The 14,417-nt window shown below is 40.3% G+C and overlaps 1 protein-coding gene across 9 annotated transcripts in view; it reads right to left on the bottom strand.

Annotated features, from left to right (window-relative positions):
* The window catches only part of Map7d2 (MAP7 domain containing 2), a 108,276-nt gene that overhangs the window by 16,946 nt on the left and 76,913 nt on the right, over nucleotides 1-14,417 (bottom strand). For all 9 annotated transcript variants that reach the window (XM_047535851.1, XM_047535847.1, XM_047535846.1 and 6 more), the window contains 3 exons: nucleotides 14,181-14,308; nucleotides 1,193-1,581; nucleotides 489-621 (listed from right to left, as the gene is read on the bottom strand). In XM_047535851.1, the coding sequence (XP_047391807.1) occupies nucleotides 489-621; nucleotides 1,193-1,581; nucleotides 14,181-14,308 (650 nt within the window). The remainder of the gene's footprint in view (nucleotides 1-488; nucleotides 622-1,192; nucleotides 1,582-14,180; nucleotides 14,309-14,417) is intronic.

Genomic DNA, 14,417 nt, shown 5'->3' on the forward strand with positions numbered 1-14,417 from the left:
CTCATTGCTCATGGGTTATGAAATTGGCCCCCTCTTACCCTTTCATCTAGAGGAGCCTGCCCAAATCTCTCACTTTGGGTCATAAGTTAGGATAAAATTGAGAAAACAATTTGGGAAGCAGAATCAAGATCTCTACCTCCAGGACCTTCTGTCTTCCCAGAGAGAATCTCATTCTATAAACAAACCTCAAATTCCCCTGGTAGCTCCATGAGGTCTGCCCAGTTTCCAAGTCCAAGAGGAGAAAGGGAAGCTGCCTGTAATATTTAGAATCAGGAGCTATGAGTTTACAGGTTCTCTGAAAAGGTCTGTTAATTACATCTAATAGAAGATACTGTCTCCTAAACACTTTCCATGCAGTCCAGGCACTGCAGGTTCCTTTACTTATGCTTGGGTTTAACAGTACCAAAATTGTAAAAAGAATAGGCAAGCTGCTCTTTCCAGCCCAGCCTTTACATGAGATCACACCAAAATTCTGAGCATCTGCATACCTCTCTTGTTCTTCCTTCTCCAATCGTTCCTGCTCCTCCTGTTCCTTCTGCAGCCGAGCCTGTCGTCTCTTTTCAGCTAGGATCTTTGCAGCCTCTCCTGCATCAGTGGTACCTGCTGTGGGCTTCCCCAAGGCTATATCAAAGAAGAGATGGCAAGAGGACTAGATCAAGGGAAACGAATATAATGATTTCACTCACACAGCAGATGCCACACGAAAAATCAGTGCGGTGATGGGAAATGCTACCAGGACAGTGTTACAATTAGCCACTAAGCAGGAGAAGGGTTGGCTATGACCCTGGACACATACATTCTACAGTGGAGGGCAGTGGACATGGGAGACAGGGCCATAAGTAAGTCCCACAGTAGCTGCCGTTTGGATGAACTCATTGCATCACAGAGGCTTTAAGAACTCTCATGGGGCATGCTGATGATGGCTGGGTACAGCCTGTCTTCCTTACTATTCCTGTGGGCTTCCAGAGCCAAAAGCAGGGTCAGTCTCTAGGTCTTCTCCTCCAGGGAACCCTCAGGAGATTGAGTGGCAGGACTTAGGAGCAACAGGCAAGTCTGAGAAAGTGGTATGAGATAAAGTTGTCCCAGTAGGAAAAATCCCTCTCCCCCAAACACAAGAGAATGAAATGTAGATCAATCAGGTCACTAGGTCAACTGCCAAGGCCCAGGGGCAGTGTCAACAAAGAAGGTCTACCTGTACTGCTCTCAGCCTTCCCTCCTGCAGCAGCATATTTCTCAATGGCATGCTTTTCCTCCACGTGCTTCTCCACCATGTGCTTCTCGGTGGCATGCTTGTCTACCATGTGCTTCTCAGTGGCCTGTTTGTCTGCCACATGCTTCTCTGCCATGTGCTTCTCAGTAGCATGCTTGTCTGTCACATACTTCTCTGGAGTTTCCTCTCCAAGATGGCCAGCAGCCTGCTGACCTGAGGCATCTTCCTTTTCCTTGTTGCTCTTCTCTTTCTCTGCTTTCTTCTTGAGTGTTTCTTGGCTGGGAACCGGGGGAAAGCGGTACTTCACAGGAGACCCTGGGTATGGTGGCTTCACTGTTTTTGGAGACTGTGGATACACTTTTGAAGTTGTCCTGGAAAACCAAAAGCAAGCCATGATTTACTGGGACTGACCACAGAACTCTGTTCCTAACATAGCTCATTTCATAAAGTTGAATAATTCCATTTTTCTAGAGGAACAAATGTAGGGCTTTAGCACACACCCAAAAGCATCTATAGTACTTTCCCCCTAACAGGAACATATGGTATAAGATGGCCCTGGTGGAAGGGGAAATATTTTAAGGAACCTGGATGATGATACCATGTCCTAATCTCACTTGTGTTTGATGACAATGTAAGGATATGGTTTGGATACCATTTATCTCCCAAAGGTTCATTTGCAGGAAGACTGGTCCCTAATATAACTGTGTTGAGAGGTGGGAGGACTATTAAAAGGTGGGACTTAGTGGAAGGTAGTTAGGCCATGGAAGCACTGCCTTCATGAATAGATTAAAGTCTTTCTTGAGAGACCAAGTAGTTCTCTAAGAATGGATTAGGTCTCTTTGCAATGTGTTACATCTCTCAGGACTGGATTATTTACCATGAGAGTGGGTGGACTGTTAAAAAGTGGGTTAGCCTCCCCTTAATCTCAGTCTCACACACATGATCTTCCCACATGTGTCCATTTCCTTTCCACTGTTCTGCCATGAGATGATAAAGCATGAGGGCCTAAATCAGAAGTCTAGCAGATGCTGGTGCCATGCTCTTGAACTTCCCTGCCTCCAAAACAGTGAGCCCAAACAAACCTCTTTCTTTATGGGTACTCAGTCTCAGGTATTTTGTTATCAAAACACAAAACTGACTAAAATAGATGGAGTGTTAGGCATTTTCTCATCCCCTTTTTTTCAGATGAACACCATAGTTGGATCTGGCTTTGGCATATGGCAATGGACAAGCTGGCTCCATTTTTTAAATTGTGATAAAATGTATATAACATAAAATTAACTATCTTAACAGTTTTAAGTGTATAGTTCAGTGGCATTAAGTACATTCACATGTTGTAAAACCATTACCCCCAACCACTTCCATTAAACAACTCCACATTCCCCTTCCCCCAAGTCCCTGGAAACCACCATTCTACTTTCTGTCTCTATGAAATTGCCTATTCCAGTTACCTCATATAGGTGGAATCATACAATTTGTCCTTTTGTGTCTGACTTCTTTTACTAAAAACAATGTCTTCAATGTTCCCAGTTCATTTTTAAATGCTGAGAAACAATGTGAGCTAAAAGATGGGATTAGGGGTGATTTGGGGGGGGTTCTTAGATTTAAAAGAATCTCTCTCCTCCCTACTGGGAAGATGTAAAAGGTGAAAACAAGACACTCAGGGAAACACCATTTTGTTAAATTGCAGGTATGTTATAGCTTTACCAGCTTAGGACTGGCTCCTGGTGAGCACTGGATGGTGAGGATGTAGGAAACAATTGAGACTGATATGTCCAGTTTACCCCAGAGGTTTGTGAGCATTTGTACAGAATTCCTCTAAGAAGGATATAAATGAATCTGTAGATAACCACAAATTATCTGTTTTAATACTATAGCAGGAATTGCTAATATCCATCTGTTTTTGTCTATAAAAATGGCGATAAAAATGGCAACTCAGTCTAATATGTAAGGCCAATTTCTCACCAGAGGTTTAAAGAATTACTGAATCAGATCCTGGCAGTAAGGGGAGAATCTTATCAGATCAATATTAAACTTGGTCTCAGGCCTCAAGTGGCATGCGGACTGGGCAAGATGCAGGCTAGTTTTCCAATGAGATTCTTATGCTAAAAGACCAGTTCTTGGTGCTCAGGAGAATACCTTCTCTTAGTCACTGCCAGGAGGAGGGCCACATGGTAGTGGGGAATAGGTGATCACTTGACAAAATGTATACTTCTTTAATATGATCTAAATTTCTAAAATCCAGTTGTTTCAGTATCAACATTCTACTAATGTAAAATCAGTGTGCATCAAAATTCCATGGTAGGACATCCACAACTTCCATGGCAGTCTGCTTCCCAGATGGATGAACAACTTCCAACTGTAGGAAGGATTTCTTCATACTAGCCAAACTGACTTCCTGGTGTCACCACTCCATTATTCCTGGGACCACCCAGAACTCAAAAATATCTTGTCTATATAGATGGTGCTTTGATTCTCTTTGTACTTGGGTTCAGCTGGCTCATGACTTACATTGGGGTTCTCCCATAATTCCTAAGGGACGCAGTTGTTCAGATAACTCGGCAATCAGGTGATTCTTTCTAGATACACTACAGACCTCCTGTTTTTCTAACTTTTCCTAGACCCCTTTATCAAAGAAAAATTACACAGAAACCTCCTGCCCTGTGATTCACATCTGAATATGTAACAGGCTTCTTCAATCTGGTATTTCTAACATTTGGGGCTGGATTGCTCTGTATTGTAGGGGGCTGTCCTGCGCTCTGCAGGATTTTGAGCGGCACCTCTGGTCTCTGCCCACTAAAGGCCAATAGCAACCTCTGGGCTGTAACAACCAAAAATGTTTCTAGATACTGCCAAATGTCCCTTCAGGGACAATATTCCCCCTCAGTTGAGAAGTCCTGAAAAGACACAGACACACATACAATCTGTAAATATGAATGAAGCTGCTCTGGTTGGAGGGGTAGTATCCAATCCCCACAGTGACCTCAAGGCACACCTATAGGCTGTTGAAAGCCTAGGCTTTAGAGATAGTGTATGAGTGCCTTATATGTGTGTGTTTTAGTTGCTGAAAACCAGTATGACACAGGTACTATTGGTATGGATTTTACAGATGAGGAAGCCCAGCTTAGAAAGGTTAAGTGGCTTCCATGGTTAACTAAGCAATGGAGTTGTAGTCTGAGCTCATATCTACCCAACTCTCCTCTTTACAAATTTGCTCTACTCCTTGTGTCACAACAGTAGCTAAGCCTAAGTTTGGGTCACCAAGACCCCAAGATGTTCTTTTTAGAACTGGCATAGAACAAGAAGTCAATAACTATTACATATTGGTGGTATTTTAATATATAATAAAATAAAACTCCAAATGATCCTCACAGATAAGAAACCAAAATCAGGAAGTTGAATTATATACAGATAAACCATCCCATTCTGCTCTCTCATACTGATAATGCTCCACTTAAGCATTGTTTTCCAAGGATCTACAAAAACCTGTTTATGTTCAAAGATCATGTGAAAACATATGGCAGGAGATCTTGTACTTCCTTCCTTTCATGTTGTGTAACACCATTAAGCACGCAGACCCTGTGTGTTGTCTCTCCATGCCCAAACCCCCATTGCTTCCTCAAGCTGACAGTGACACACTAAGGTGAGCAGCATCCATGGCTATAAACTCAATACCCACTTTGCCATAACCATCATGAGGGGGTCTTAAAGAGACTTGATCATCAATGTCTTTCCAAATTCAAAACACACTACCTACTCCCTTGAACATTCTGTGAATGCCACATGTGCCTTTGGTCCAACAGCACTGTAAAGACAGGGGGTGGATTTGGAATTTAGTCAGAGAGGCCATAGGAAAGCATAGGAAAGACTGCTTTTTTTTTTTTTTTTGCAGCCCATGTTTTAAAATTTTAAGACAGGGTCTTGTTAAGTTGCCCAGGTTGATCTGGAATTTGTGATCCTCCTGTCTCAGCCTTCTGAGTTGCTGGGATTACAGGTGCATACCACCTGTACTTGTTATCTTGTTGTAGACCATCCAAACAGAAACATTTTCTCCTCCTGTAAGAATTCCTACCTTGGCTCCTTAAGAAGCAAGGAGGGGCCTGCCTGGAGAGATTAGCTTGCTGTCCACTCTTCTTCTTTACCCTCACCATTTTCCCCAGGGAGAGAGGTTTGAGTTCTCTGACTGGTGAGACTGAGCAAGGGTGTCAGATGCACACCACTCTGTTCATTCTAGTTCTCTCTCTGGGACATGCCTGCAGCATGCCACACTCTGGGCTTCTCTAAGTGGTACTTGAAGAGGTGAGTTCTGCCCTATGGTCCTGCAGTTTGCTGGTACCTCTGCCCATGAATGGGTAGATGGATGAGGAGCTCTTCTGCAGGCACTACTTCCACCATCAGGGTTGCCAGAGTTGGAATGGGGGCAATGGGTAAGAGGCCTGAACTGGCTGCAACCTTAGCAGTCATAAATGCCAACATGACCCCTACATCTGCTTTAAATGGCTCCATTTAAGTAGATTGAATTGTGGGATGGGATTACAATCCTAGCAAGAAAAGGTCTGACTAGCCTAGTGGGACAGGTTCTGATAGTTCTAAATTAGCAAAGCCCTGAGCAGCCTTCAACTTGCTTTAATAGAATTGTCACATGGAGTTTCGGTTCACACCATAGACTGTGAGGTTCTATTCTAAGTAAAACTGGGCCAAACACCCACAAACATACATTTAAAAATAACTTCTACCTGAGAAGTAAAGGTGGATTATTTGGGATAAAATTCAAGAAGTCTGCTTATATTCCCCTACCCCAGTTCAATAAACAGTTAGAAAACACAGAAACAAACACATAACTTTCAAATTAGAGAAGTATAGGCAAGTCAGATTTTTTTTCTAACAATGACAGACCAAAAAAATAGAGAACAATCTTTGAAGTTCCCAATTTTATCTATAGAGTTTCCTGTTCACCCTGCTTCACCATTTGTTCATATGGACTTAGCACCCTACCAGCTGCCCTGCAAGAGCCCAGCATCTTAAACAAGGCAGTACTGATCTGGCAGGCATCACATTTTCTGGCCAACTCTGTTCACACTACTGAGCCAAATGAAATCTGGCAGAGCTTTTTTGTCCCCCCTCCCAGTTTCCTGGAAATAGGTAACACAGCTTAGAAAAGAAATTAAACAGGAATCAATCAATGGAACTCACTGTGCACTTATACAGTTTTATTCTGAAGTTTCTTCTCATCTCTTTAATCAGGGTCTATTTGATCACCACACTAACCCAGCGAGGTAGGTAGGAAATGGCTATTAGAAAACCAAAGTCCTAAGACCTTAAGTGACTTTCTAAAAAGATGCAAACAGATGAAATTACCGGGGCTTGCATTCAAATCACTTGTTCTTTGTCTTTTTTTTTTTTTTTAGCTCTTCTACTTCATGTTTTTAGGTTCAATAAAAATATGACAAAGGGGCTTCATAAGGTTTGTTTAAGAAGGTAGAATTAAAGTCTTCCTGGAGCACAGGACTGGATTATATAACATTTTAAGGTTTCATGACTAGCTGAAAATATGAACAAGTGCTTCCTTAAGTAGAGTAGCAAGACTGACTCTTGGGAAAGGGTTGTCACACTTTTGAACATGGGTTGACTGCAAAGCAGAACCCCAAAGGACTTTTTCCTCCACATTCTGGAATCTAGTTCTATCTTCTCAAAGCCATTTATTTAACTCCAAGCACAGCAAACACAGCCTACCCACTGGCTAGGAGGGAGGGATCTGTGACCTTGTCAGCACAGCTCAGCCAACATTTTGAAATTTATTTCCTAGAGAGAAAAAGAAGTCTTATATAACAAACAAGTGAACAAACCAACACCCCCATACACAAAAAAAACCCCAAACCTGTGGACATTACCTTAACCCAGAGACCCAAGTTGGCATTACCAGTAAGGGAAACAAACTGATCATGGTATGAGACACTGAGGACCCAATTATCCCAGCCATGGGATTCTTGCCCAAAATGCACAATTTGAATCTAACCATAAAGAAATATCAAAACAACCTAAATTGAAGACTATTTCTTAAAATAACTTTTAAAAATGTCAAGATCATGAAAAAGAAAGGCTGAGGTGCTGTTCTAGGTTAAAGGAGACAAAAGAGATGAGATGACCAGATACAATATAGGACCCTTTGTGGGTTGGATCCTGGACCAAGGGAAGAAAATGCTTTAATACTATAAAGGATCTTACTGGAACTGGCTAAAGCTGCATACAGACTATAAATTGAGTAACATTAACATCTCAAAGTTAAACTTCCTGATTTTCAAAATTGTTCTATGGGTATGTAAAACAATGTCTCTGTTTTTTGGGGTAAGGGGTGTGATGCCTGTAACTTACCTTCAGTGGTTCTGGGAGAAATCTGCACATGCGTGCATGTCAGTGTATATGTCTATGGAGAACATATGTGAGACTGTGAATGAGATTAATGAGTTATAGGAATAATGAAACAAATATGGCTAAATGTTTAATACAGATGAATGGTATATAGGAGTTCTTTGCTCTAGTCTTATAATTTTTCTGTAAGGTTAAAAAGGTCAAAATAAAAAGGCTGGGCCGGGGATATAACTCAATTGGCAGAGTACTTGCCTAGCATGCACAAGGTCCTAGATTCAATTTCCTAGCACCACCCAAAAAAAAAAAAAAAGCCCACAAAAGTAAAAAGGCTAAAAAAGAAAAAATGACCTAAATTCAAATGATCCTCTGATGAGACTGAAAAATATAGGACTATGGAATGGATGAGTATAAGTATGGCTGCAAGGACAGGATGTCATTAACATTTCAGTTATCTTTAAAAAAATTTTTTTTAGTTGTAGATGGACACTGTACCTTTATTTATTTATTTTTATGTGGAGCTGAGGATCAAACCCAGGGCCTCACGCATGCTAAGTGAGCACTCTGCCACTGAGCTACAACCCAAGCCCATTGGTTATCCTTAAGAAAAATTTCAAGTAAAAATGCAAATACCTACTGGAGAACAATGGTGGTGGCAAAAAATATCTCTCATCCCACATGATCTTATGAATTTATTTCTCCAACCCACTAAATCTGGGGTGGCCTTACTCCTTTGAATTATAGTACATAGCAGTGAAGTAATTCTGTGCCAATTCAGGGCATATTCTTAACTGGCCTGGCAGCTTCTATGTTCTGCCTAGAAGATGCTCACTTTTCAAAGCTAGCTGCCATACTGTGAGATGCCTAAGCCATATGGAGTGGCTACATGCAGGAATACTAATTGACAGCCCCTGCTGACTGCTCCGCCAAAAGCCAGCACCAACTACCAGCAAAGTAAATGGTCCATCTTGGACCTCCAGTCAGCAAGACATAGGTAACTGCAGCCCTAGCTGACACTGAACCACAAGTGCACAGAAGATCCATGGTGATAACCATCCAATGACAGTGAGTTAACCCACAAAACAATTTCATGAAAGACCAAGAGAGCGAGCCTCCATGTAAACTCAAGTAATAGAACTGTGAGAATTAATAATAAATTGTTGTAGGTCACTAAACTTGGGGAGATTTCTTAAGAGCAGCAGTAGATAACTGAAATATTACTCATAATAATGACCAAACCAATTTAACATATATTCCTAGGAAAGTAAAACCATTAGAGAATATTTCACACTGAAAACCTAAAGTGCAGGCAAGTATCAATACTTGAGGCAGAGAAGGGTTGGGTAAATCCACTTGGCCACACTTGATTTCTTATCTCTAGGTTACAGGAAGAAAGCTATGCTCCATCTAAATCTTTCAGGGTGTTGCTAAAGCTAGTTTTCTAAAACCCACACAAGTACCCGACAAAATAAACAATGAAAACAAACCTGAATGCTTAGAAGGGCAATGCTTTTAATATGCACAGCCACCCAACTGTGGCTTAATTTATCTGAGATCAGGGAAGAGAACAATGCACTGTCAGAGCTTAGGAGGTCACAAGAACAGGGATCATTAATCACATGACTTGACTAAGCTTTTAGATAGGAGTTCAAAGAGGCTAACTATACCCCCTTTCAAAGCCACATCATTTTTAGTGTGCTTTAAAAATCACATTACTTGCTCTCCATAGTGGAATATCAAAAGAAAATGGGGTTTATTTTGTGCATGACACCATTTTAAGTATCAAGTGTCTCCTCTTTGTTTTTCTTCAATACAAAGTGTGCAAAACATGTACAAAACATACAAGGTATGAAGAAGAATATAACAAACATCTACACATCCACCACCTAATCCAAAAGAAAGAAGTTATCAATGTGCCACAATGTCCTATGTGCCCTACCCAGATCCAATTCCCTCTCTTCCCCACTCAGAGGCCATCATCACCCTGAATTGTTTGCCATTTTCTTACTTTTAAAAAAATCCATTTACCACATTCTTAGACTATTTAGTTTTGCACATATGGGAACTCATAATAAATGGAATGACACTACTGACATTCTACAAGAGGGTTTTTCCACTTAACATTATATTCCTCAGATCCACTCATGTGGTTGTGGGCAGCAACAACCCATTCTTTTTCACTGCCACATAATTTAGCTGGATTTTTCAGAACTGACTTACATCTACATGAGTTCCCACGTTTTTCAGATGTGGTTCATACCCACTGTGGTACAGCTGCTAATTTTTACCTGGTGGGAAACTTACTTTCTGAACATTTTAAAATCAAGTAAAATTTGTTTCTCTTTAGACTTCTCAACTCATTAATGTAGGTTGTACATCCCTAACTTGAAATTCTGAAATCTGAAATGCTCCAAAATCCCAAACTTTTTGAGATCATGCCAGTACTCCAAAAGTTTCAGATTTCAGATTTTCAGATTCAGGGATGCTTAACTGGTAAAATGTATGCAAACATTCCAAAATCTGAAAGACTCCCAACTGTGAAACATTTCTGAACCCAAGCAACCCAAAAGACTAAAACAGACACATACTGAGCACCTGCTGAACGATAAGATATCAAGAGTCCCCACCCTCTTCTTTTTTTGGACTGAGGGTTGAACCCAGGGCTTTATGAATGCAGGCAGAGGAGGCAGGCAGAGATTTGCTGCTGAGCTACATGCCCACCCAAGAGTCCCCACCCTCAAGGCAGTGTAGCAGGAAACTGTCAAGTGAACCTAAAATGCTCATACAGTACAATGAAGTACGATTAACGCTCCTTGCCCCCTCATTTCATGCAGGGCTCTTACCAAATATCACCACCTCAGAGAAGGCTGTCCTGACCATGTTATCCAGTTGCCTTCTTCTACCACATCTTGTCATTGACCTGCTTATTATTTTTTTCTTCACAGCAATTATCACCACCTGAAATTATGCTTGCTAATCATTGTTATGTAAACTCCATGATGACAGGAACTTTTGCCATATTCATCACCGCACCTTCAGTCCTTAGAAGAGTGATGGATACAGAGCAGGTACTCTACAGGTATTTGTGGAAGGAATGAATGGTAGAGGTATGCATGTGATGCTTCCTGAACACAGAGAAGGGGGAAATTCAGTTTTGGCTGGTTCCAGAGAAGGTGTAAAGAAGTTCCATGAACATCCTCACCTTTTACTCCCCAAGTCTATTTTCCTCCAGAAATACACTCTTTTTTTATGGGTTCTTGTTAGTTATATATTACATTAGGATTCATTTTGACAGAATTATAAAAGCATGGAATATAATTTGCTCTAATTCAATTCCCAGTATTTTCACTTTCCCTCCCTTTCTTCCATTCCCCTCTACTTAATGATCTTTCTGCTATTTACTTTTAGTTTTTCTTAATAGTTAGTGTCTCGTGGATGAATAAACATGATGGTGAGATTCACTATGGTATATTTATATACCATTTATGTACATAGGAAAGTTAGCTCAGATATTCATTCCACTATTCTTCCCTTTTCCCATCCCTTCTCCCTCTCCTCAGCCCCCTTCATCTAGTCCACCCATCTTTCTTCTATTTGATTGAATTCTCCCACTTTCCCCCTTTTCTTTCCCCACTTATTTTGGACTAGCTTTTGCATATCAGAGAAAACATTTGACCTTTGGCCAAGTCTGACTTACTTCTCTTAGCATGACAGTCTCCAGTTCCATCCATTTACAAGAAAATGCCATAATACCATTCTTTTTTATGGTTGAGCAATACTCCACTGTGTCTTTATTCATTCATCTGTTGAAGGGCACCTTCACTGGTTACGTAAATTCCTAAAAAGCCTTTGAATCTTAGAGTATTATGAGTTCAGATAAATTAATGCCTACATACATTGCTAGCTTAGACAATGTTTTTTTCAGATTAAAAAGCAGCCGAGGGAAAATACTCTTAGAGACAATATGATATGGGTACATTCCAGATGTTATCTACTGACTAGATAATGTCAACTTAAAAGATCCTGAAAAGAACTAGATCACTGTTACCTGTGTTCCATGACTCAGAGAACTGAACTCACCAGACTGACGCTTTGTCCACATGCTACTCATGTTCACTATTTACAGTTTCCTTTAAAAGAAGAACCTGAGGGCTGGGGAGATAGCTCAGTTGGTAGAGTGCTTGCCTTGCAAGCACAAGGCCCTGGGTTCAATCCCCAGTACCGCAAAAAAAAAAAAAAACAAACAAACAAAAGAAGAACCTGAGACCCCAAAAGCCCATCTCACTCCCACTCTCTAGACAGCCTACATTCTCTGCCTCTCTGAATGTGTATTCCTTGCTTTCCTAAATGAATCTGTTTGTGACTCTTTTGACACATCCTAAAGTTCCTTTCTCCAAAGTAAGTCAAGAACCTGGCAGGGTCTAGTTGATATCCCTTTCTCCTTTCTGGGGGACCTCCTCAGATCCCTGTCCAATAACAAGTCAATTCTCAAGTCCTGAGCCAGACAGCCCTTTGGATTGGGACCTGTACTGCCATCACTGTGTACATGGCTCCCTCTCACCTTGCTTCAAGTTCCTTGAATTAGAGACTATTTTCTGAGGCATCTGACACAGTGACTTTTGCATTCATTTATCTTGAATATATTTAAAGCATCTACTATGTGCCTATTACTGTTTTAGAAAAAATGGGAATAGGGGCTGGGGTTGTGGCTCAGTGGTAAAGCACTTGCCTGGCATGCATGGGGCACTGGGTTTGATCCTTAGCACCACATAAATAAATAAAGGTATTGTGTCCATCTACAACAAAAAATTTAAAAAAAAGAAAGAATGGGAATAAAATTTTTTTCTCTAAACTGAACTATATAAAATGGTATGGGATTTCATACAAGTATTTGATCCAACAAGGTTTTTATAAAATTCAGATGATTTGTCTTTTAAAATATTAAATAGTTCTAGAAACACGATTTTCTTCAAGATGTTCAACTTCAAAGAAACAGCCCAAAGCCAGTTGTGAGCTTGCTTCCTACTAGAGCATAATTCTCATCTCTATAGAATGCAATAACCCCTTGATTATTTTAGTGAAATTTATAATAATAATGATGAAACTTGCAAGTTACTATCTGTGTAGGAACCATAACTCAATATCCAGAACAAGAGACTAGATCCTGGAAAAGCCCTAGTATGAAGTAGGCTTTTCTATTAATGTAAATATCCCAAGTTAACACCAGCATAGTGATATGAGGATAAGAGTTGAGAAGGCTAAGAAATAAGACAGAGAAGTAGAGATTATAGCACTCACATAATTATTATAAAGAGGCTGCAAGAGAGCAATACCATCACCAAAGACAAGCATAACTAGCACAGAAGGTACACAATGAGCTAAAAAATAAAATTTACAAAAACCGAGCTATTAATTTAGTGATGTGTTGTGGAAGGATATTGGTAGTCTATGAAAGGTAGGTAGTAGTAGTCTATAAAAATCATAGTAATCTCTGAGAAAAATGATAATAGTGAAAACTGTTAGACAGCAACACATTAGAAAGATGAGCTGATGTCACCTTGAGATATTTAAAACAAATTCCCAAGTGTTCCTTCAATTTGTGTTTTATCTATGTTCTCTGCATCAAACAGATGTACTAAATATAAGCAAGGTCTATATTATCTTCCGTATATAAAAACTTTCCTAACCAGGCATGGTGGCGCACACCTTATTTATCTCCAGCAACTTGGAAGGCTGAGGCAGGAGGTTCTCAAGTTCAAGGCCAGCCCCAGCAACTTAGAGAGACTCTGTCTCAAAATAAAAATATAGAGAACTGGTGATATAGCTCAGTGATATAGTACCCCTGGGTTCAATTCCAGTACCAAAAAAAAAAAAAAAAACCAGAACAAAAGTCAACAACAAAAAAACCCAAGCAAGCAAACAAACAGAAACAAAAAAATAAAACTTTCCTGTTTTCCCAAATTAAATCACATTTCTCTTTCTCACTACTACTGAAGATATTTCCGCTGTACTCCTGTAATGAGTTATTTGATGAGTCACTCTTGTTAGTTACTATTGGTAAAATACTTCAAAGACTTAAAACAGTGGTCACAGATATATTATAAATTTGTTTTTCAGTTACATGTTTTCACTGGTGAGTTTATCCAATTTCTAACAAAAATTGTTTTATTAAAAAAGTTGCTGATCACAGCTAATGAGTTATTATTATATGTTAAGCAGACAATAAGATGGGGAGGGTAGAGAAAGGCCAGTAGGTACCTAGGCACAATGTAATCACTTCAATCCAGATGTAATCCAAAAGAAAAGAACGTCAGTAAAGCAGAATGGAATTTAACACCTTAAGGAGAAAATGCTGAATGCTTCATCTTGGCAAATAAGATTCCTGTATTTATTTACCAAGCAAGAAACCTCTTAATGGCCCACCATATAACCAGAAGATAAATGGAGTCAAGGCAGGTAGTTCAAAGACCAGCATTTCTTTTGCTTAACCCTTCTGGCTGGCCATGCCTCATAAGGGAACAGGTGCTATAATGTTAGATAGCATCAAGCCCATCCAAATGGCTCTCAATCGTCAGACTGTCCGGCAAAGGGGAGAGATGCTTACTTGGACAGCACAGGAGAAGATGATCTCTTAGGAAGGCCTGTGGGAAGCTCGCATCTTCTCAGTGGGGACCCGAGGCCCCCAGCAGGGATGGAAGTTGTCACTCGCTGTCCTCTCTTCACCTTCTCCACCTGTACAGACCAAGAGTAAGACAGTCACAGCTCATGACTGGTACTCCTTCTACAATTGCTGAAACTACCTCAAATGGAAATGATGTATAGTTTTCTTTAAGAGGGATCA

The sequence above is a fragment of the Sciurus carolinensis genome, chromosome X (assembly GCF_902686445.1).
Source record: "Sciurus carolinensis chromosome X, mSciCar1.2, whole genome shotgun sequence".
Lineage (NCBI taxonomy): Eukaryota > Metazoa > Chordata > Mammalia > Rodentia > Sciuridae > Sciurus > Sciurus carolinensis.